General features: G+C 37.7%; 1 protein-coding gene across 4 annotated transcripts in view; it reads right to left on the bottom strand.

Moving 5' to 3' along the window:
* Nucleotides 1-21,432, bottom strand: part of kcnj21 (potassium inwardly rectifying channel subfamily J member 21) — a 32,460-nt gene that overhangs the window by 8,914 nt on the left and 2,114 nt on the right. The window contains exons 1-2 of one of the 4 annotated variants that reach the window (XM_057340406.1): nt 20,848-21,360; nt 15,590-15,680 (exon numbers count right to left, since the gene is read on the bottom strand). In XM_057340406.1, the coding sequence (XP_057196389.1) occupies nt 15,590-15,680; nt 20,848-20,939 (183 nt within the window). In that variant the 5' untranslated portion in view covers nt 20,940-21,360. Of the gene's footprint in view, nt 1-285; nt 307-10,338; nt 10,634-15,589; nt 15,681-20,847; nt 21,361-21,432 lie in introns of those variants that run through there. The other 3 variants (XM_057340409.1, XM_057340408.1, XM_057340407.1) reach the window with 3 other exon arrangements.

Genomic DNA, 21,432 nt, shown 5'->3' with positions numbered 1-21,432 from the left:
TCCCTAGTATGGACACAAAACCTTGAGACATTTCTCAAATACAAGTTTTAAATGACATGAGAGTGAATAAATGATGACAGCATTTTTATTATGGTGCAAACAATCCCTTTAAGCCAACATGCAGGTCTAAACTGGTCTTTTCAGTCAGTTTCACTATGAGCATTCTGCATGCCAAAATTATAATCCTCAGCCATTTCAGATACAATAATTTAATGGTCCAAATACATCTTTTAAACAAATTGCACATTGTGCCGTATCCGCCTCATCTTCCACTTTATTGATCACCTTCATTGATCGCTGAACTTCATATCTGTTGTCACAAGTTGGCCTTTAGCTCTGAATCCCCAATGACACTACGACTCTTCCTTTCGGCTCAAGCATTACACAACACTACAGACAGCAGGTGTGGGTGTCTGTGACTTCTTATAACACACATGTGAAAGCAATATTAATGAAGCCGGCCCCGTGGGGAGCACGGAGCGAGGCAGATTGGGGCAGACGGCACCCACTAGGAGATCTGATGATCTGATCACTCATACATGAACTGATTCAGAGTGCGAGAGAGAGGGAGAGAGAGAGAGAGAGAGAGAGAGGAAGAAAGAGGGAGATAAACAAAATGATAGATAACAACAAACTTGTTTCAAACAGTTCTTGGCCACAATTGAGTAAAAATGTTTTATCAATTTCTTTGTTCTGTTGAACACAAAAGACAAAATTTTGAAGAATGTAGGAAAGCAAACAGTTCTGGGGCACTTTTGATTATCATTGTAATTTTTCCTATCTGGTAGTCATTGATGGCCGAGAACTGGTTGGTTACAAGAATTCTTCCAAATATCTTTCTCTGTGCTCACCAGAACAAATAAATGTATACAGATTTGGAACAACTTGAGGGTAATGTAACTTGAGTAGAGTAAATGGTGACAGAATTTTTATTTTTGGGTCACTGTTCCATAGCAGGAACATGAACACATTTTTTAAACTTGACTTTTCATGACTTACTAAGTAATATATTTCTCAATTGTTACTCTTAATATCAGATATTTTAATATTAGATATTTATTTTATAAAGTCATTCATACAGGCACACTCCCTTTTCATACAAGTATTTAATTATTCAATTATTCAATAATTTGGGATAAAACATTAAATAGGCTTTACTATGACTTCATATATTAAATGCATTCTGCTTTTATTCAAACAGTGTATTCAAAATACATTTGATCAAATTTAGGTGATCTCTTGAAATAAACCCATACCAGTTTGTAACTCCATACCAGTTGAGTTACAATCAATGTCTTACAGACATTGGTTACAGACAATGTCTCACCCTCCTGCCTGAAAGCCTGTGCGGAGCAGCTGTCGCCCATCTTCACTAATATTTTTAACAGATCTTTGGAGCAGTGTGAAGTCCCTTCATGCTTCAAACGCTCCACCATCATCCCTGTACAGAAGAAACCCAAAATATCTGGACTTAATGACTACAGGCCTGTTGCTTTAACATCTGTGGTCATGAAGTCATTTGAGAGACTTGTACTGGCCCACCTGAAGGACATCACCAGACCACTTCTTGATCCCCTCCAGTTTGCTTACCGAGCAAACAGGTCTGTGGACGATGCAGTAAACATGGGACTGCATTACATCCTACAACACCTAGACAGACCAGGGACTTACGTCAGGATCCTGTTTGTAGACTTCAGCTCGGCCTTCAACACCATAATCCCAGACCTCCTCCTGCCCAAGCTTACCCAGCTCTCTGTGCCAACCTCTACCTGTCAGTGGATTATTAACTTCCTGTCGAACAGGCAGCAGCTAGTGAGGTTGGGAAAATTTAAATCCAGCACATGTACCATCAGCACCGGAGCTCCTCAAGGATGTGTTCTTTCTCCACTGCTATATTCACTCTACACAAACGAATGCACCTCTACAGACCCTTCTGTCAAACTCCTGAAGTTTGCAGATGACACCACAGTCATTGGCCTTATTCAAGACGGTGATGAATCTGCCTACAGAAAGGAGGTTGCTCAGCTGGCTGCCTGGTGTAGTCAAAACAACCTAGAGCTGAATGCATTCAAGACAGTGGAGATGATAGTGGATTTCAGAAGGAACCCTCCATCACTTCCTCCCCTCACCATCCTGGACAGCACTGTGGATACTGTGGAGTCATTCAGGTTCCTGGGCTCCACCATCTCTCAGGACCTGAAGTGGGAGTCCCACATAGACTCCATTGTAAAGAAGGCCCAGCAGAGGTTATACTTCCTCCGTCAATTGAGGAAGTTCAACCTACCACAGGAGCTACTGACCCAGTTCTACTCAGTGGTCATCGAATCTGTTCTGTGCACTTCAATTACTGTTTGGTATGGCTCGGCCACCAAATCAGACCTACGAAGACTACAACGGACAGTTCGTAGTGCTGAGAAAATTATTGGTGCTCCTCTGCCCACACTTCAGGACCTGTACGATTCCAGAGTGAAAAACAGGGCAAGAAAAATCATCATTGACTCCACACACCCAGCACACAAACTCTTTGATCTGCTGCCCTCTGGCCGGCGCTTTAGAGCACCAAACACCAGGACTTCCAGACACAGAAGCAGCTTCTTCCCCCAGGCAATCTCCCTCCTAAACAGATAACTGCTCCTTAAGAGCAATATTCCACTTCCACTACTCCTATAGTGTGCACTATAGTGCCTTATTATATCTACATCTTATGTATACATGTATATAACACTACCTCTACTTACTAAATTATCCATTTGCACAAGTGTACATACAATCTGTTAATATGTTTATTCTACTATATACTACCCTGTACAATGTCTCTTATATGTTATTATCCCCCATTTTCTGTAAAATAGTCTTTATTTTATATATGCACAATTTAGAATCTTTTAGACTGTAAATCGTATTATATTGTATTGTCATTGTGTTGAATGTCTGTACTAGAAGCTTCCAACACCAAAGAAAATTCCTTGTGTGTGCAAGCACACTTGGCAATAAAGCTCTTCTGATTCTGATTCTGATTCTGAGTTACAGTAACCTATAGTGCATTTTTACCGTTAAAGGTACATCTCATTTCCATTTCACACATTCACAATTTTTTGGTTTTTTTCTTAAATCAATGCAGAAAATGCAAAAAGTTTGAAGGTTCCGGACTCTGTCATCTCCATTACACAGTCAAACAGCCCAGGCACAACTGCAGCACTGTCACGCTGCCTAAACCGTGGCGTCATCTCGAGCTGGAACACTGGATTGCGGCAGGGGTCAGTGTAAAATGTCACCAACTGTGGAGAACAGCAGGAGTGGACTCTTGCTCCTCTGTGTGTCTCACTGAGATGGAACAGAGTGTAGACCCTGACAAGCCATGTGGGACTGAAGCACTCTGACTCTATTTGATTACGGTTTCATTATCTCATATGACTCCTGAGAGCTTCTTTTAACTCCCCATACCAAGCCTTTTTACATGTCAATACCAAAATATATATATTTTTTATTTATTTATGTACTGTGGTGGCCAAATCTGATGTTTACTCAAATCTGATCTTCAGTTTACACTCTAAGCACTCCAGTGCAACATGCATACAAACATTTTAATGCACCTTTAATACGTGACATTGGCCACTACTGAATAAATATTTTGGGCAATATATTTACTAGACACTTGAAAACTGTGATAAAATCATGGTTATCACATTTTTTAAAACTTTGCCTATATACATGTAGAATTATTATACGGTTGTATTGCTTAAAAGTGAATATAAACTTGTTTTCTTTGCAGTATTTGAGGTCTGAAAAATTACAGATCTTTTGTATTTTTGACCTGTTTCTCCAGTCTTCATATTCTGCAAATAAATGCAAATATTTTTTTTATTTGAAATTTTGGTACAGCTGGACACATTTGAGCTGAACACTGCCTCACCCAAACCAAAAACCCAAACACAGGGGTACAGTCATTTCAGAACATAAAAAAGGCCCTTCAAGAACTACTGCAACAAAGAAAACAAAATTCTTTAAAGGCGCAGTTCTTGAAAATCAGCGGCCACTAGCGTTGTATTATAGTTTGCAACGAATCTCTGAGTCATTTGCTCACCCCTCCCTTTCAAAGTACGACGGTGGCCGCAACAGTAAAAAATGATGTCGTCTACTGAGACAGCGGATAGCAGTGATACAAGCAACGATGTTTCTTTACAAAGGTAAGGCAATATATTAACGTAATTAATCATTTAACATGTATTCTATTGCGAAAGTTACTGTTACAATTCTATAATTAGATATATTTCTTGCGTGCTATCTAGTACACGCTGAGAGTAGTGAAGTAACTAAAGTTAGCTAATCGTAAATAGCAACGCTGTTCAAAGCGTTTGATCTGACAGCGACATAGGCAGTTAGGTGTAAGTTAGTAGACGTTTGTCTCCCCCTTTGTAAAGTCAGGAACAACCGGAGTACGTACCGCATGGACGGAAAAACATTATTATTCAGAGGTTATATGGCCATTTGTATAAAATGCTAACGTTACCGTTCCAACAAAACAGTTGTTTGGTAAACATTGAAAAAGTGGAAACATTGAAAATGTTGAATTATCTTACCAGTCTAGCAGAAAACAGGCAACTTCGGCGTCGCCTTGAAAACATTTGTCTTTCATTTTCTGGTAATAGATACACCGATGTTTAAAGTGAAGTGAAGTGAAAGTGACCTATTAGTCAGATATGGTGACCCATACCCGAAATGTGACCTCTGCATTTAACCCATCCAGAGAGTAGTCATCATAATGAATTAGCTTGCAAGAAACGTGGAATGATATGCTACGTTAGCTCGCGACTGATATTGGACTTTGTCAATTGGTTTGGTAGCGTAATGCTACACAGTTTTACATGTTTAAAATAGTCATACAGTCATCATTTAAAAAGTAAACTGGAACGAACCCACAGCATTTACAAGTAACGTTATTGGCTACATATTTTTGTGCGACATATACTGTATTTCATAGGGTAACTGCATTCATAACTATTCAAATAATCTGTGCATGAGTATTTCGTGTACAATAAAAAAAATGTGCACATGCGAGAGCAGAGTTTGTGTCGAGTCCAACTTTGTCGCGAAGCTCTCTCCATTTAGAAAACGCTTTTATTAATATTAAAAAGGATATTAATCCTTGTTATATTTCTTTGTTTGTCCATAAGCCTGCTTGCCTCATTTGGCCTACATTTACACTTTTTTGGGTTTCCTTTACTCGCCAAAGAGTAATTGTGATCCATAATAACAGAACAACAGATGCTGCGTGCCAGATGCTGTATAACCACTTCCGCATTTGCGTGTTGTCGTAGTTTCTACAACCGGAAACTGAGGGTAGTGCGGAGCACCGGATATTAAGGCCCAATCCCAATTCTATTTTCTACCCCTTCGCCTACCCCTCGCCCCTTCCCCTTGCCTCTTGAAACAAAGTGGCAAGGGGAAGGGCTACAAATTTTCCGCTAAGAAATGGGACACCACTACTACACTGTTATACGTCATCATATACGTCGTTGCTAGCTCGTCACGTCAGAGGACATGTGCCGATGCACCGTGTATATGACATAAAAATATATTTTCTAGTATCGTGCAATCAGTGCTGTCCGCTAGCAAACTTTAGAGATTTTTTTGCAAACGTTAAAAGAACATCACCGTAAATACTAACACAAGATTGAATGTAACATACATAAAAGGAAAAATTGTCATAAAAATCCTTATTAATGGCAAAAATTACTTACATTTATGGGTCTGCTTGCTCGAGTGAGCGGCCATGTTGGAAATTTCTCTTAGCCCTTCGTTTGAAGTGAGGTCCCGAAAAATCTTCGTTTGAAGGGCTATCTGGCCCTTCCCCTTACCCCTAGCCCTCCAACCAAAAGAGAATTGAGACACCACTACCCCTTCACGTGAACGCGCCAAACGGAGGGGTAGGGGAAAGTGTAGGGGTAAGGGGTAGAATTGGGATTGGGCTTAAGTCACTGATATGCGAAAAATACAAGGGAGACAAGGGACGAGCCATTATTTTAAATAGGAATTTCTCTGGATTTGCACATTCTTGGGAACATTTGGGATAATGTAAGTACACAACTGCATGAAATATATCACACTGTGCAAGTGATTTTTGGATATTTCATAACAAAATTCTTCCATATTGTGGCTTTAAGTGTTTACTAAAAAAAACGTTCAGCATTGTTTAGTGCCTCCGTGATCAAGTAAGTGCAAAAGTTTACTTAGTGTTTTTTCATATTTGTGAATGTAGCTTGAAACGGATAGCCTGAAGCCTTTCCCTTTTTTGGTTGTCGATGTATGATAGTGTTTGGATAATTTGACTTATGTCGTTGACCGTAATCCGACTTGCATCTTTAGTGAAAACGTCATTGTTTCCTTATGGATGCTACGTGTGCCAGATGTAACTGAGCTGGCTAAGACAAAACGTGGAAGCGATCGTGCATAGAGTCAATTCACCTTTAAAAAGGACCAGCAGAGAAACAGAACACAACCGAAGAGATGAACATGGCTATTATTGCGGTCCACATTCTATTAGCTGAATGATATACTCCAGACAGCACTTTGAGAGAAATTGAGAAGATATAAAAATGGCTCCAATGCCAAAATAGATTAGACAGTGCTCAAGAAAAGATCTCGCCGGACGACTTTGACTGATCTCTGGACAGACTCTGACCTTCACACAACCCTCATCCACATCACATATATGGAAGTCACCGCTTTACTTCACCTATTTTATAATCTACCATCAGTGCTGAGCTGATACTACCTCAAGGGCAAAGAAAGCTCTTTCACTTCAAACCCGTCCAGCAGTAGGGACTCGGGAGTTTTAGTATGGCGGTATAGAGCACTAATTCTCCGCTCCCACGATTTACATAATCACCTTTTCAACTATTTTTACATAATACTTCTGTTTCAGAGATATACTGGATTATCACCGCCATCGAAGACTGGGGGTTTACCTTGGGTTCACCTTTTAGATGGTTACTGTGGTGTAACTGCATCATGGTCGGTCAGTACATACAACCGCTGATGTGATTCTTCAACCTTTACTACTGCTGACATAAGGAAAGACCTGAAGGCTGTCTGGCCTGTAAATTGGATTTAGTAACCTTTGATATATGTTATACGGCTATACGCTGTACCTCAAAGGAGACAAACTGTAATAGTCTAACATTTTCATTATTGTCTCAAATCTGCACAGAATTTCAGGGTAGCTAATGATGGACATTCAGCGATGTGTGTCTCCTCATAGCCTTATATTTATTTGTTAAAGGGATAGTTCACCCAAAAATACAAATTCTGTATATTCTATTCTTTTCACCCATACAGCATGTGGTTTAAAACCTGTATGTGACTGTTTCTTCTGTGGAACACAAATTAAGATATATTGAGAAATCGCTCAGTGGTTTTGCTCCCATACAATGGAAGTAAATGGGGTCCAATGTTGATTAGTTACCAACGTTCTTCAAAGTATCTTCTTTTGTGTCGTGCAGAAGAAAGTAAGTCATACAGGTTTGGAATAACATGAGGGTGAGTGAATAATGCAAGAATTTTATTTTTGGGTGAACTATCCCTTTAAAGGATATACTCTCGCTATATAACTGAAGAACAAAACGCTTAGAAATCTCTTGTTGTACAAATTCCAAAACAACAATACTATGCTCACTAAAAACTTTACAAAATGATAAAACAAAGCTTTAGGGGTTCAGAATATAGATGGGCTCTCATTATGCACTTGTGTATTTACAAAACCCTTTTATCAGCAACAGAGGGCATCTTCATCTCCAGCGATAAAATCGCTTTGTTGCGTCTGGCAGCCGTCTCTTCTCTGCTCAGAACAACAGATACACACAGATGCATGGAGAAGTGAGCCATCCAAAACGTCCCAAAAATAAATCTGCATTTTCAAAGCTTTTAGTCCACTGATTCTATTCCATTAGGGTGCTCATACAGAGCAGGTGATAGTTTGGGCAACATTATATTGCATCCTTCCCAAACAAGATAGGAAGTCTTACGAGGGATGTTTTTTTCTCTTCGCAAATCTGGCCCCCTTTGAGAGTTGCTTAAATTTGAGACCTTTTCTAAGTTGCCCGTTCCCTTGGGAACGTTCCCTTGAGAATTTTGGGTTTAATTACAGCCTAAGGGTTATATTTTATGTCTGTGTTTCGTCTCAGATGAACAGAAGAACCTAAACTGGGCCTTATTGTTTCAGCATTAATCTATAGAGCTGAAAAGTAATTCATTACATTTACGAAGCTCTATGGGTCTCTTATAGCCTGAGGTCCGTTCATTGCAAGCCTGTCTCAGTCCGTATGCTTATTAACTCATACGGTGTGATATAAAATGATATTGCTTTTGGTTTCTTTGACAGGTTCAGTAAATGGAATGATGGCAGATATGTCATCAAATGAGGATAAATTATTTTATGCTATGAGCTAACGGTTTTACTTTGAAGAAAATAAAAACCAGTTTTGTCACCCATCATCCACCTCATAAAAGGGCCTTTCACACTATACTTTACACTTAAAATTTTAACCCTGGAGCTTAGAAAGATTTAGCACCGCTTTTAACCCATGGGTTATGAATTCTTGAGCAGGTTAACGCATTGTAAAACAATGTAGTGTTATGAGTTTATAAACAAATAAAATAAACAACCAATCATAAACTGCCGCTTACCTCATCAAATATGTATACAATCTTACTTCATAACTATGCAAATTTGAACATTAACCCAAGGCTTACAAATGTTCATGAAATCTCAAAACCTGACCATCCAGTATTATTTACCAACTCAGTAAAGTAGTGTTAAACAAGATAACCTTGGACAGGAGGACACCAGCAACACAGGAACTTTACCAATTGTCAGATATCCTAATGGCTTCATGCAGAGAAACAGGTAAAACATCAAAGCTTTCACTGAGCAAACCCATTACACACAGTCTCCTGAGAGAAAACTGTTAGACCTTGTGTTGACAACATGAGTTACGTAACTTACCTCAATGCAAATATACGGTATGTCTAGACCTCGTTGTATTGCAGTCCTGATCTCTACGCATGACACAACGCTTGCAATTCTTGCAAGGGCTCTGCATCAGAGGAAAGTGTATCTAATATCCATAAATGTTTAGTGATATTATAAATGTTTAGTGATATTATGTCTCATCTTTATCTTAAAGGGATAGTTCACTTTTAAGTCACAAGTCTAAAAATGTCAAAATTTTGTCATGTTGCTTTAAACTATACTGTTTTGAGTGGACTAATGCTTTAACTTTAGCTTTTAAGTTAGGAAAGGACAGGATCATTACAATCAAATGCACAATTTATGCAGAGTTGTCCATTATTTCTGTAAACAGGCATACATCAGTACCCATGTGAAGGGTTTTCTAAAAGAAAAGCATCCTTTACATGGACATATAGTGTATACTGTCATTCAATCAAATGGATTTGGAACTACTATTGTGAGTAAATTATAACAGAAATGTGTATATTTTGGGCGAACTATCACTTTAAAAGCTTTAAATTGTATGTTTAAATAAATTACAATAATACAAATTATGGCTTTAGATTTTTTATGAGCAGTTTATATACTGTATTTCCATACCCAGAAAAGCATCCTTTTATATCTCATGAAGCCTTTAGGGGAGACTGAACGTTGGCTGAAAGTTGTTTACCAGTGCAACAATGTTCTTCTTAGCCTTCCAAACAAATGCAATTGCACTGACTAGAAAATACTCTGGGTCTGGCGAGACTTCGCCTTTTAAAAACATTAATATGAATAAGAGGGTTTGTTGAGCACACAGTGCCCGAAGCTTTTACTCACCGCTTCTTGTCAGTTCTAGAATGATGATTTATTCAATAGCCTAGAAGCGCGCGCGACAAACGGCCAGCTCCTGTACTGCCATGAAAACCGCGTTCAGGTTTATGTCTCAATACATCATTCATGCATGTCAATTATTTATACGCATGTCGTTCCGACAGTGAAAGCCTCGTCGTTTTCACGACAACCATAAATCATAGTAGCCTAGTACAGAAGTGGAGAAACTAATAAACATAACGGGTAAACTCTTGGATCCTGACGCAACGCGAACACAGTTTAAATTGTATTCGTGAAAACTTTAAAATTGGAAAAACGAAAACAAAACAAAATCATGAACATTATTCATCGTATATAACTGGATGCTAATACTCAACGAAAATATATATTTCCTACCCCTGCATTGAGAATCAGTCAAAGCGCGTCGGTCGCAAATCGTCCAAATCTTGAATTCTACATACAAAATCGTGCACGACATGATAACAATTACTAAAAAATTAAAGCAGTAAACTCACTTGTGTAGTTTAAGTTAGTTCCTTGCCTCGGTTCGCAGTGGGTTTCCAATACGGGCTCATTTAAAGAGAAGCGCGCACCAAGCTTTGCTTATTGTCTCCACGCGCACAAACAAACAATATGACTGGCAGGGCTTTAGAGTAAAACCACGTCCCACGAAGTCAGATGAAATGGGAAGTGGATCGCACGAAGCTACGTTGGGTTATTCTCCCAAGCGAATGGACGCTTCCGAAACGCAAGCAGCAAAAATGCACATCACATAAAGGTGCGCTGATGGTTAGGCTGGACGATCGCGTCGCGCTCGCGCACGAGGAGGAGAGGAATTGGTACGCGAAAGCATCACTGAACGCGTGATACACATACCCCCCACCCCCTTTTGAAATGCGCGTAGCAGTGAAATTATTTGAAACAATAATTTCTTCATTGCATTTTGACACAGATTACTGGTAAAAAAACCCAATTCAGAGTAATTCTACTATTACAGTCGAGTTACAGTGTGCAGTTAGATCAAATACTGCTAAGCGTATAAAGGCAAAAAGTACATACAAAATATCAGAGCGTGTACTTGGCTTAATACCACCAATGTGTGTTGAATCAGTGTAGACAAAGAGCTCCTGAAGAGTACATTTGTGTAAAAATTACATCCATAGGGCACTTGCAATCGTTGTATGGTGGAATTTAAATGCCACATTATTAATGAGAGATTCAACAGTGGACTGCAGGATGGAAAAATATTTTATGATTCAGAAAGAGAATGTATTCCATTTAGAAAAAAAACAATTTGATGGTGAATTTCAGCAAATTCAAGATCAGTCGTGTTAATATCAAAAGCGTGATTATTTTAATCGACTGACAGCCCTAAAAAGTAGAAATAATTTCCCTTCCCGTGAACACCTCGGCATGTAGGCGGCTGAATGTTGTTACCATAAACGCTGGAGCTGTAATAAGCAAAATCCAGCAGTGTTTGTGAAAGTACGCCATTATTGTACAGAAAACCCTCCCCCAATAAGAAACAGGGATTAGGCACCATTGGATGTTCGATGTGTGTGCAAAATCCAGAAATATATAAATGTACGAAATGTGTTGCATAAAAATAAATAAATATCGCAAAACTAATTTTGAGCCACTTTTGAGCCTCTTCGAAGCAAATTCTAGAGTACCCCAGGCGTTGTCACATGCACACACAGAAGACAAGCTCTGCCCTTGGCCCTGAGGAACGGGCACCATCACATTAGCAAGTCAGATGCTTAATTGTAAGGCAACCACTACTCTCTTTCTCTCTCTTATACATACTCAACCACTAACAAAGCATTTACATTTTATTCAAAAGACTTGAATTTGAGGTATGATTGATAATATTGCATTAGGATTGTTTTCTCTTAACACACAGGTGCTACTTTGTTATTCTTTCCCTTACAAAAAGGTACTGTGGAGACACAGCAATGATATTAGCTGGTAATACCAAGGGTGAACGATACAGTGATAATAGTAAATAGTTTTTAACCAACACAATATAAAGTGAATTCCAGCACACTTACTCAAAGCAGAAACCCAGGTTTCAGTACAGTGCTTATGGGCATAATGGTGACTGCTCATTATTAGCTTCTTGCAGGTCTCAGGTGAAAAACCTTGCGGTTACTAGCCATCAACTTTTTAACACTCGATTTTTATGAAAGAATATTGGTTCATACCAATACTCCAAACATTACCAAGATTGTACTCTTATACTTGTATTTTAATTATGAACTATCACTGAACAATACTAGTTACATCATAATTTGTTAGCTACTTTTTACAAAAGCATGCTAATGTTTAAACGCAGCAAACACACTATGTATGTAAAGATGCCATATAATAAGGGTTGAGCAAAGAGGGGAGTCGCCACAAGGATCTCTGTAGGAGCCCAGAGATCGCTGCACTTTGATGGGATGAGGATGATGAGAGAAGGATTTGCACATACTAAAATAATGCCCTATAACACAGAAAGTTCAGCAGTTTGCAAAGTTGTAATGATATATGAACACCTGTTATTTGCAGATATATTTGCCACATTCAGCACCACTATACGGGGACGCCAGGGGAGTCACACAACAGATTGTGGAAATGCAGTGGGGTCAAGAAGTCTGAGACCACATCATTTAAATCTAAACAGCTTTTGGATTAAAAACAATTCTACACAAAGTAAAAAAAAAAGACAGATGATGTATGATTCCTTGCCATATCTGGATGATTAATAAAATCTGGCTTAGACCATGTCAAAAGGAGAGTTCGCCCACAAATGAAAATTCATTTACTAATCATTTATTCAACCTCATGTCATTGCAAACCTGTATGACTTTCTTATGCAGACCACAAAAGAAGACAAAAACATCGGGGCCCCATTGACTTCCATTGTATGGACACAAAACAAGAGAGACATTTCTCAAAATATCTTCTCTTGTGTTCCACAGAAAAAAGAATCATACAAAGGTTTTGAGGGTGAATAAATTATGACAAAACTTTAATTTTTGGTTGAACTGTCCTGTTAACTCCAATGCACAAAAAGTCAGATCAACTTGTTTCCTTTAAAACAGAAGAAATTGGCTTTTGAACCACAATGGATTGCTTTTGTCTCATTATCCCTCCGAAGATTGAATGCAACACATCATCTGAAAGCCGCACTTTTTTTTAAAGAAGAGCAATCCGAGTACTTAAACATATTTGTCAAGTTATTAGCCCCTCTTTCATCATGTTCTCTTTTACTTGTTAACCTTCAGCTATTGCGTTTACAGTTTCAATCTGTAACAAACCATTTCAAAAGGGCAAAACCGTCCAAGGTCCAGGAACTTTAACTGTGATGAATGTTACGCTGTTGTGTTGAGCTAAGGGCTTTGTGTGGTGTATTTCACTTTTCCATTACAGCGCAGGGGTGAAGCGATTCCTCCTGAATCTGATATCACTGTTTGTTAAAGTTTACAAACTTGAAATTTAAACCATTCTCTGAGGTACTAGTCTGTGGACTAGTATATAAAATTAGCTATATAATAGGCTTACATACAAATTTTTATGTAGCAACATAGGTCATTATTTATGTGTTTTAAAGGGCTGCAGAGTCAGAAGCACTTGGCCTGGGACTCTTAGCGTATCTTCATTAGTGTAAAGCGTGTAAGCCTTTAAAAACTACCCTATTGCAGCATCATTTAACACAAAGGTCTGTAGATTTAGTATATACTCCACTGGCAAGATAATGACTAACAAGTTTATTCAAGGAAAATACAGCACATCAAGAGGTATGAATTACATTTATTGTGTTGCTTTGGCATTTTTAGAGCTCAACAGTGTCAACGACTTGCATATGTCTATAAGGGCTGTCACAATATCAGATTTTCACTACACGACTGTCATGCAAGAATTCATGATAACAATATTATCACAACTATTAAAATGATTCATTTTTTTTAATAAATAAATTTGTTTATTTTGTGTTTTCTTTTATTTAAGCCAATGAATCACATTCAAAATACGAGTGTAGGGAGGAAGAGAGAGTTTGTAACCATTGTGGTTAAAGGCAAAATATTTAACGTGATTATTTATTTCATACATTTAGTATTAAAGGGGTCATATGGAGGAAGTACGTGTTTTTCTGTGTTTTTGGTGTGTTATAAGTTGCCCATGCATGTATTAGACAAGTAAAATTGCACAAATGAAAGTGTGGGAACAAAAGATGCATTCTATCTAAAAGCGAATGCTCACCCAGACTTGCCTGAAACGCCTCGTGTAACCACACCCCGGCGAATCTACGTAACTTCGTAACATGATTTGATTAAGACCGCCCAAATCTACACGTAGTTAAGGTGGGCGTAATTGTAAATCTCATTGTATCGTCTGTCAGTACAATTGCTTTGGAACCTGATGTTCCGAATATGGTAAGAGGCATTACATTTCCGTGAAATGCTTGCAGTATTTGACCAATCACTGGTGAACTGGCCAATCATAGCACACCTCGCTTTTCAGAGCGATGAGCTTTGTAAAAAATCAGCGCGTTTCAGAGAGGCGGGGCAAAGAGGAGATACAAACATGCACGGTATGTGGAAAATACAGCGTTTTTTAAACTTTAAATGGTGTATACACATTGCGTTACATCTAAAACAAACAATAATATTCGTTTTAGCCATGCAATATGACTCCTTTAACACAATATTGACAATAATAATTTTAAATATCACGGTTATTGTCAATACCGACATTTTTTCTTTACACTTTAAAAAAGGCTTTGCGTTGGGTCAAACTGTTAGACAAAACAAACTGTTGGATCAAACATTATGGACAAACTGTTGGGTTAAATTAAACCTGAAAATGATTTATATGAAATAATAAAAACAGCACAGGTTAATTTACAACCCAACCGTTGGCTTCCTCCCTTTTTGACCTCCCCTATTCTGAACCATATAGTATACTTTATATGCTTATTTTATAAACCTTTTTTATTATATTTAAGTATTTTCTTTCCAAACTTATTGAAAATGTTGCACTTTGTGTTTTAACACAACATGAAGAGAGAAAACAAATCCAACGCAGCAAGTAGATCTAACCCACTACCACTGCGCCTTTTAAATTCTGAGAGTAACGATCCTCATTCAACAACACGGAGAGAAGCGTGCTCTTCAAAATCTCTCCATCAGTTTGAAATGTGGCCCCTGCGGCCCCATGTCCTTCTCAATCACTTCTAAATAGCCCATCACAATGACTGTGCGCCTAAATGCTGGAAATGAATCCATTACAGTCTCTGCCTTCAAGGGATCCTTTTGAATGATACGTAACCATTTCTTCCTTTATATCGCAAACGAATACGCAAGAGGATGGAAGGGGTGAGAGAAGGGTTGAGGCAAGGTCAGATAACCATCAAAGGCTCATGTGAAAGATGACTTGTATTTTGATGGGCTGCTACAGTCCCTGTAATTACACGCCTGACCCGGTGCACACTTTCATGGCTTAATCTCACTGCAAATTGCACATTACTCGAAATTATTCTGAGATAAGGGACACAGAGAGACATGCCCTCCGTACAAGAGCAGATGTGACTCTGATGAGGCGGTTTGTTTAAAAGACATTTTGCCCGATTAGTGCCCCTCAGGAGAGCAGAGCCGCATGCATTGATGGGTGTTAAAAGCTACTTGGCACATTAAAGTAACAAATTCAAATATGCTCGGAAAAACAAGGCTTACAAAGTTCATTTTCTCTGGTGTGTGTTAAGAATTTAAAGGAACAGTTCACCCAAAAATAAGCATCTTTGTGTTGTTTTAAACGCCTTGATTTCATCCGTGAAAAGTGTTTTGAAGAATATTTTCCATATAATGAAAAATACCTGTCAGGATATAAAAAGATAAAAAACAAACAATGTATGTCTTTTTTATGTCAAAAACAAAATGGGAGTGAGACAAGAATGAACTATCAATGTATCATTTAAGGATGAACTATTATTTTAAAAGGAAAATCTTTCATTCCTTTATCAAAATGTTCAACACAACATTGACATATTTTTTTATTTTCTTTATTTATCCAAAGAGCATTAAAAGTCTTACATTCAATCAATTTATGTGCTCCCCAAGGATCAAACCCATAACTCTCTACCAGTTGAGCTACAGGCAATTGCCAAGAAATACATACAAGCAAGAGTTGATTAGTATTGCTTGCGTTTTCTCGCTGCTTAATTAAACCTTTACACGATCAGAGCTTAACACTTCGGTTTAGGCGAGTTGATGCCTAATTCCACCCTGGCTAAAAGAAAAGCTGCTTTCTTGTCAAAACACCTCATGCATAAATGATTCAGGTTCTTTTGCAAGTGGAACACACTTTAGAAAGCAAAGGTTAGTGACAAAGAACAAATCTTGTTTTAAAATGTATGTCTATGCCCTTTCAATGGGCAGACCGAGTAACAGAGAGAGAAAGAGAGATGCAAAGCAACATTTCAAGGACTAAATACAAATCTGATTAAACGAGATTCAAGGCTTCAATGATCAGAATGATTCAGTACACACAATAGACTCAATAAGTATTTCATATCATCACAGCCCCTCTAATGAAATCCAGGTCCCTGAAGTACATTTGAAACCATTAATTGTGCATCAAATGACAATATGATAATTGCTCCATTATTGCAAAGCAACTTCTGCAGCGATCAAACAGAAGGTCTGAGATTGTTCACTTACAATACATTCTCGTTTACTGTGTCTCCATCTTTCTCCATATCTCTTTTGCTTCCTGATCCAAAGTGAACATCGCTATATACCTGCTCTGAAAGAGTGAAAGCACTTGATGTACCTCAAAGATGGCAGGGCATGTTTGTATTTGAAACACATATATAGTGCTATGTGTCAGTGCTACTGGATTTAAATTGAAATGTTACTGTGGTGTTACAAACATTACAAATATAGTTTCTTTGTGACTTTGCCTCAAGTGTTGTCTTTTTATGCCTGTTAAATTCAGGTTTCAAGGGGTCAGAAAAAATAAGCATTTGAGTCATGCGTTATGTAACAAAGGTAATATGCTCGGTCAAACTACCATTGTGTAAGTCACGCATCTAGGCAGGTTCATGTCTAGGTGCAACATGTTGTTATGGCATCCAGAGCATTTGCTCTACAAAATAAAAACTTTCAGTATCACCAACAATATAGCAAAATATTCAGCGGAATGTACACCACTGCCCTTTTCTCTATGTCAGTAGAATCTTAAAATATCAACCCCGTGACCAAGACTTTCTACAGCAAACAACTAATAATTGAAAAGTGTAAAATAGAAACGGCATTAAAATTTATTTGAAAGATGCACCTTCTAGTTTTACTATCTTTACTAGTCTTGCTAATCTGTTAAATGTTAAATTCATTTCTAAAACTGCCAACGCTGTTACCTATTTTAAGGCACAATTGCATAGGTTATACCATTAATTAAGAGCATTTGCTCTATAAAATAAAAACTTTCAGTATTAGCAACAATACAGCAAACCTTTAACAGTGAGCTAAAGTCATGACTATAAATAAGATTCAGACATTCTGCAGAATGTGGAACATTGCTTTTTTCTCTTCGTCACTTTTGTAAGTAAACAACGTAAAATGTCAACCCCGTTACCATGATTTTCAAGCAACTGATAATTGAACACTGTAAAATAGAAATAAAGTCAAATTCGTCTTTAAAATGGTCAACCCTGTTACCCATTTTAAGGCACAATAGTTATTGATATTGTGCAAAAGTCACGCATAGGCATGCCAAGTATAACTGATGTATCAAGGCACAATTCAAACACATTGTTTGTCTCAAAGAATGTTTAAAACTTACAAAAATCTCTTTATTAAATCTTAATTTTAGTCGTTTACCCCATCACACTCACGCTCTAGTACTTAAGGGCCCAGCATAATTTAGTAATCTGAGGACACACAAGCAAACGTTCAGAACAAACACACTGGCATTTTGGTGCATTCTGAGTCCGTTCGGCAAAATGACTCATCTCATTCCTCACTTTCTAAACACAAAGCCACTAAATGTTATCCTTTCAAAACTCCTCCAACCCTGTCGAATCTAATAAGAGCATCGGTGTTAAACTGGCATCCCATTTGCGTTAAGGAATAATAAAAATATCAAGAGCTCCTTTCCAAGTCTAACATTTCCCAGGGGTTCTCCTCTTTTGGATTAATGGACAGATTTGTCAATGTATGGCACGAAATGAATCCTTTTGAATATCAGACAACCAGAGCACCCACAAGCCTAATGCTGCCGAGGCCACGCCCACTGAGAGATTTGTGGTCTGCAACTCTTCTAACTATCAGTAAGGACTATGCAACACCATCTAATTAATATTCATGAGTCATAATAAGGTTTATAATTCCATTCCACATTCATCTCAATGTCAACCTGAATTTACACAGAAAAATCAAAAAAACTAAAATGCTCTTTATTCAAGTAAAGATGAAAATGTTCTTTTAGCCTCATGTAAGCAAACAAAGTGACTTTTATTTCCTTTCCCAGATTCTGTCTGGCCTCCAGGGCATCGGCGCCTCTCCGTCCAAACAGTTTTCATTTGGGCCAATCAATGTACAAAGTGGAAGTTAAGAAGAAGACAAGCCAGACTGAAACTGATTCAGACAAGAAATGTCACCAAACAGGAAGTTACAGCTGATGCTAATTTAGCAATCTATTATTAGAAAACAGAAAATACAGCCATGTTTAATAAAAGGGGCAGAAATATAAAGCATTCTGGTGGTAAAATCCTAAATGCCGGGCAGATATTAAGTGACAGAATGTGTTTGAAAAATGACTGTTGCCAGATTGATTCACTGTTGCAGAAACAAAATGATGACATCTTTCTGTTTGCTTAAATATCCTGTTCAACAGAACAGGGAAAAATTAACATTTCTTTTGTGTTCTTTTGTGAACATTTCTTTTTGTGTTCATTTGTGAACAAATGTTTTGTGAACATTTTTTGGGGCATTTTCATAAAACATAAAAAAAGAACTATGACATCTCTGAACAAGATACTATGCATCATACAGCAGCATTACTGTTATTCAAATATAACATTCTGTTACAATTATAACTCCAGGAAGGACGGCATTCAATGATTTCACCTAAAAAATACAAAACAGTATACTTTAAATGATATTTAAACCACAGTGACGCATTATAAGGTGTAATTATGGACAAGACAAAACAACCCAAGTGTAAAAATGAATAATTTAAGCATGAATCCTCATTGTGATTACAGACTTTCACATTACTGAACCTCCTGCTGTTATGTCCCTGAGGTGAGTGAGAGAGAAAGAAATAAAGACAGAAAAGAGAAATAAATGCCCAGACAGACGTAAATGTTATTGGAATGTAAATACACAAGGCAAGCCAAATACGCTTGGCGAAGGAAGTGAACAATCCATTATTCAGCTGAAAGCTGAAAAAAATTGCATTGCATACATGAAATAATAGATGTAGCAGATTGTCAGCTTTAAGACTATTTCTTTCTAAAACCAGACGGAGCTTCGAATTTCTACGAAGGGTCTGTGGCTGTGTGTGAAAGTCATTGGAAGAAATTTTCATTTTTCTCACATTCCGTCTCCCCTCATCCCGACAGACCTTCAACGTGACCGGCAAGCTGCGAGAGCACGAGCCTTTGGTGTTTAATGCCGGGCACATCCCAGTAACAAGAGGCAGCATCAGTTAAATGTAAATGCCAATACCCGTTGATTGTGGCCGCAATTACAGGGTAGAGAGAGCTGCTATTTAATCCTGTCATCTCCAAATGTTAAATTATGCAAATGGACACAGACGGAATAAGAAGTGATACTTCCTTCACATGTTTGGGGCTAAAGTCTAATTACAGGGCTACTGATTGTCTTCCTGTTCACTTGACCGAGAACAACAGGGAACGCAGGGCTAAAATCAAAGCGCAGGAGAATCTGTTCATCAATTGATTTTGAACAAGGGAATACTCTGAATACAAAACAGCAAATCCTTGTTTTCCATATGTTCCTGTAACTCAATTGGTGGATCATTGGGTTAGCAAAACAATGGTCATGGGTTCGATCCCCAGGAAACACACAAACTGATAAAAAAAGATTGAAATCAATGTATGTCTTTTTTTAAACATCTGTCAAATGTATAAACATACGAAATTCATAAATGTTTTGTTTTGGACATGGTACCATAACAGTAGTTCAGTAAATTGAGCAAACACTCTAGTAAGCCTTAATATTTACTAGAGTAAGGCTAAAAAACACTATAAGAATTTTACTACAGTGTACTATAGTATATACTATAATATACTACATATATATTCTTTTCTTGTGAGATGCAATGTTACTGCCACTAAATCTAACTGACATGAAAAAATTAAGTAATTATAATAAAAGGCACAAGTCAACTGTAAATAGAGTTTATCAAACAAACTCTTAAACGTTTACATACAGTTTACAGTTAAAAACATACAAATGGTGGTGAGATTAAAGTGATAGTTCCCCCCAAAATGAAAACTCTGTCATCATTTACTCACCCTCTTGTCATTTCAAACCTGTATGACTTTCTTTCTTATGCAGAACACAACAGAAGATATATTAAAGAATGTTGGTAACCGAACAATGGCGGTACCCAATTCACTTCTATTGTGTAGGCACAGAACCAATGCAAGTAAAGTGTTGTTGGTTTACCAGCATTCTTCAAAATATCTTCCTTCAGAAGAAAGAATACAGGTTTGGAATGACAACATTTACATCTGTGCCAAGATGTTTTTAGAGATGATAGACATGATGTTATAGAATAATAATTGAATGAAAACCAATTTTGACAAAAATTCATTCAAGTCATTCAACCTTTTTGATATTTCTGAAAACGTCCCAGTGCAACATCTGACGGGTTCTCCCAGACCGCATCAAATGATGAATGAATTTTTATTTTTGAGTGAACTATATCTTTAAGTAGAGAAAACATCACAAAAGAAATAATACATTTCTTGTCGATGTTTGGAAATTAACTAATTATGTTGAAACACTAACCTTATTTTTCTCCTCTGCACAGTCTGTCTATTCATTTTCCACAGTTGATGTAAAATGTTCACTTCTGCACCTAAAAACACATATAGTTTCATAAGTTACATTATAACATGTTTAAAATAGATACACTGTTCAACACAGCAGAGCTCCAGGACGCATTTGTGGTTCTTTCAGAGCTGCGCGGGGAATATTTCTCTTTGCTTTGGGAGCTCACACTGCGCGCATGCCGAGTTGCACAGTTACACAACTCCAGATCTCAATGGACGCCGAGTTTACTTTTATTGCAGAGAACACATTTCAAGCATTACGAGCATTGTAAGTGGGTTTAAAACCGTTCGAGCTCAGAGGGAAGAATTTTCTCCTCCTGGGTATTATTTAATTTCATATTTGAGAGGCTGAGATCTAATTCAAAGGTCTGTGAGGTCATCTAGCCCACTAACATTGAAGCAACCTCACCAAAGAACATCTGTATGAGCCTGAAATGTAATATGGACTCTAAAATCTTTTTTTATTGGAGCTGAGTGCAAGGCATGAAAACTAATTTTATTCTGAAATTGCATGCACGCTGTATATAGCGCATCTGTCACT

Source organism: Triplophysa rosa, linkage group LG8, assembly GCF_024868665.1.
Source record: "Triplophysa rosa linkage group LG8, Trosa_1v2, whole genome shotgun sequence".
NCBI lineage: Eukaryota > Metazoa > Chordata > Actinopteri > Cypriniformes > Nemacheilidae > Triplophysa > Triplophysa rosa.
The sequence above is the reverse complement of the archived record's forward strand: the minus strand, read 5'-3'. Positions and strand labels throughout refer to the sequence as shown.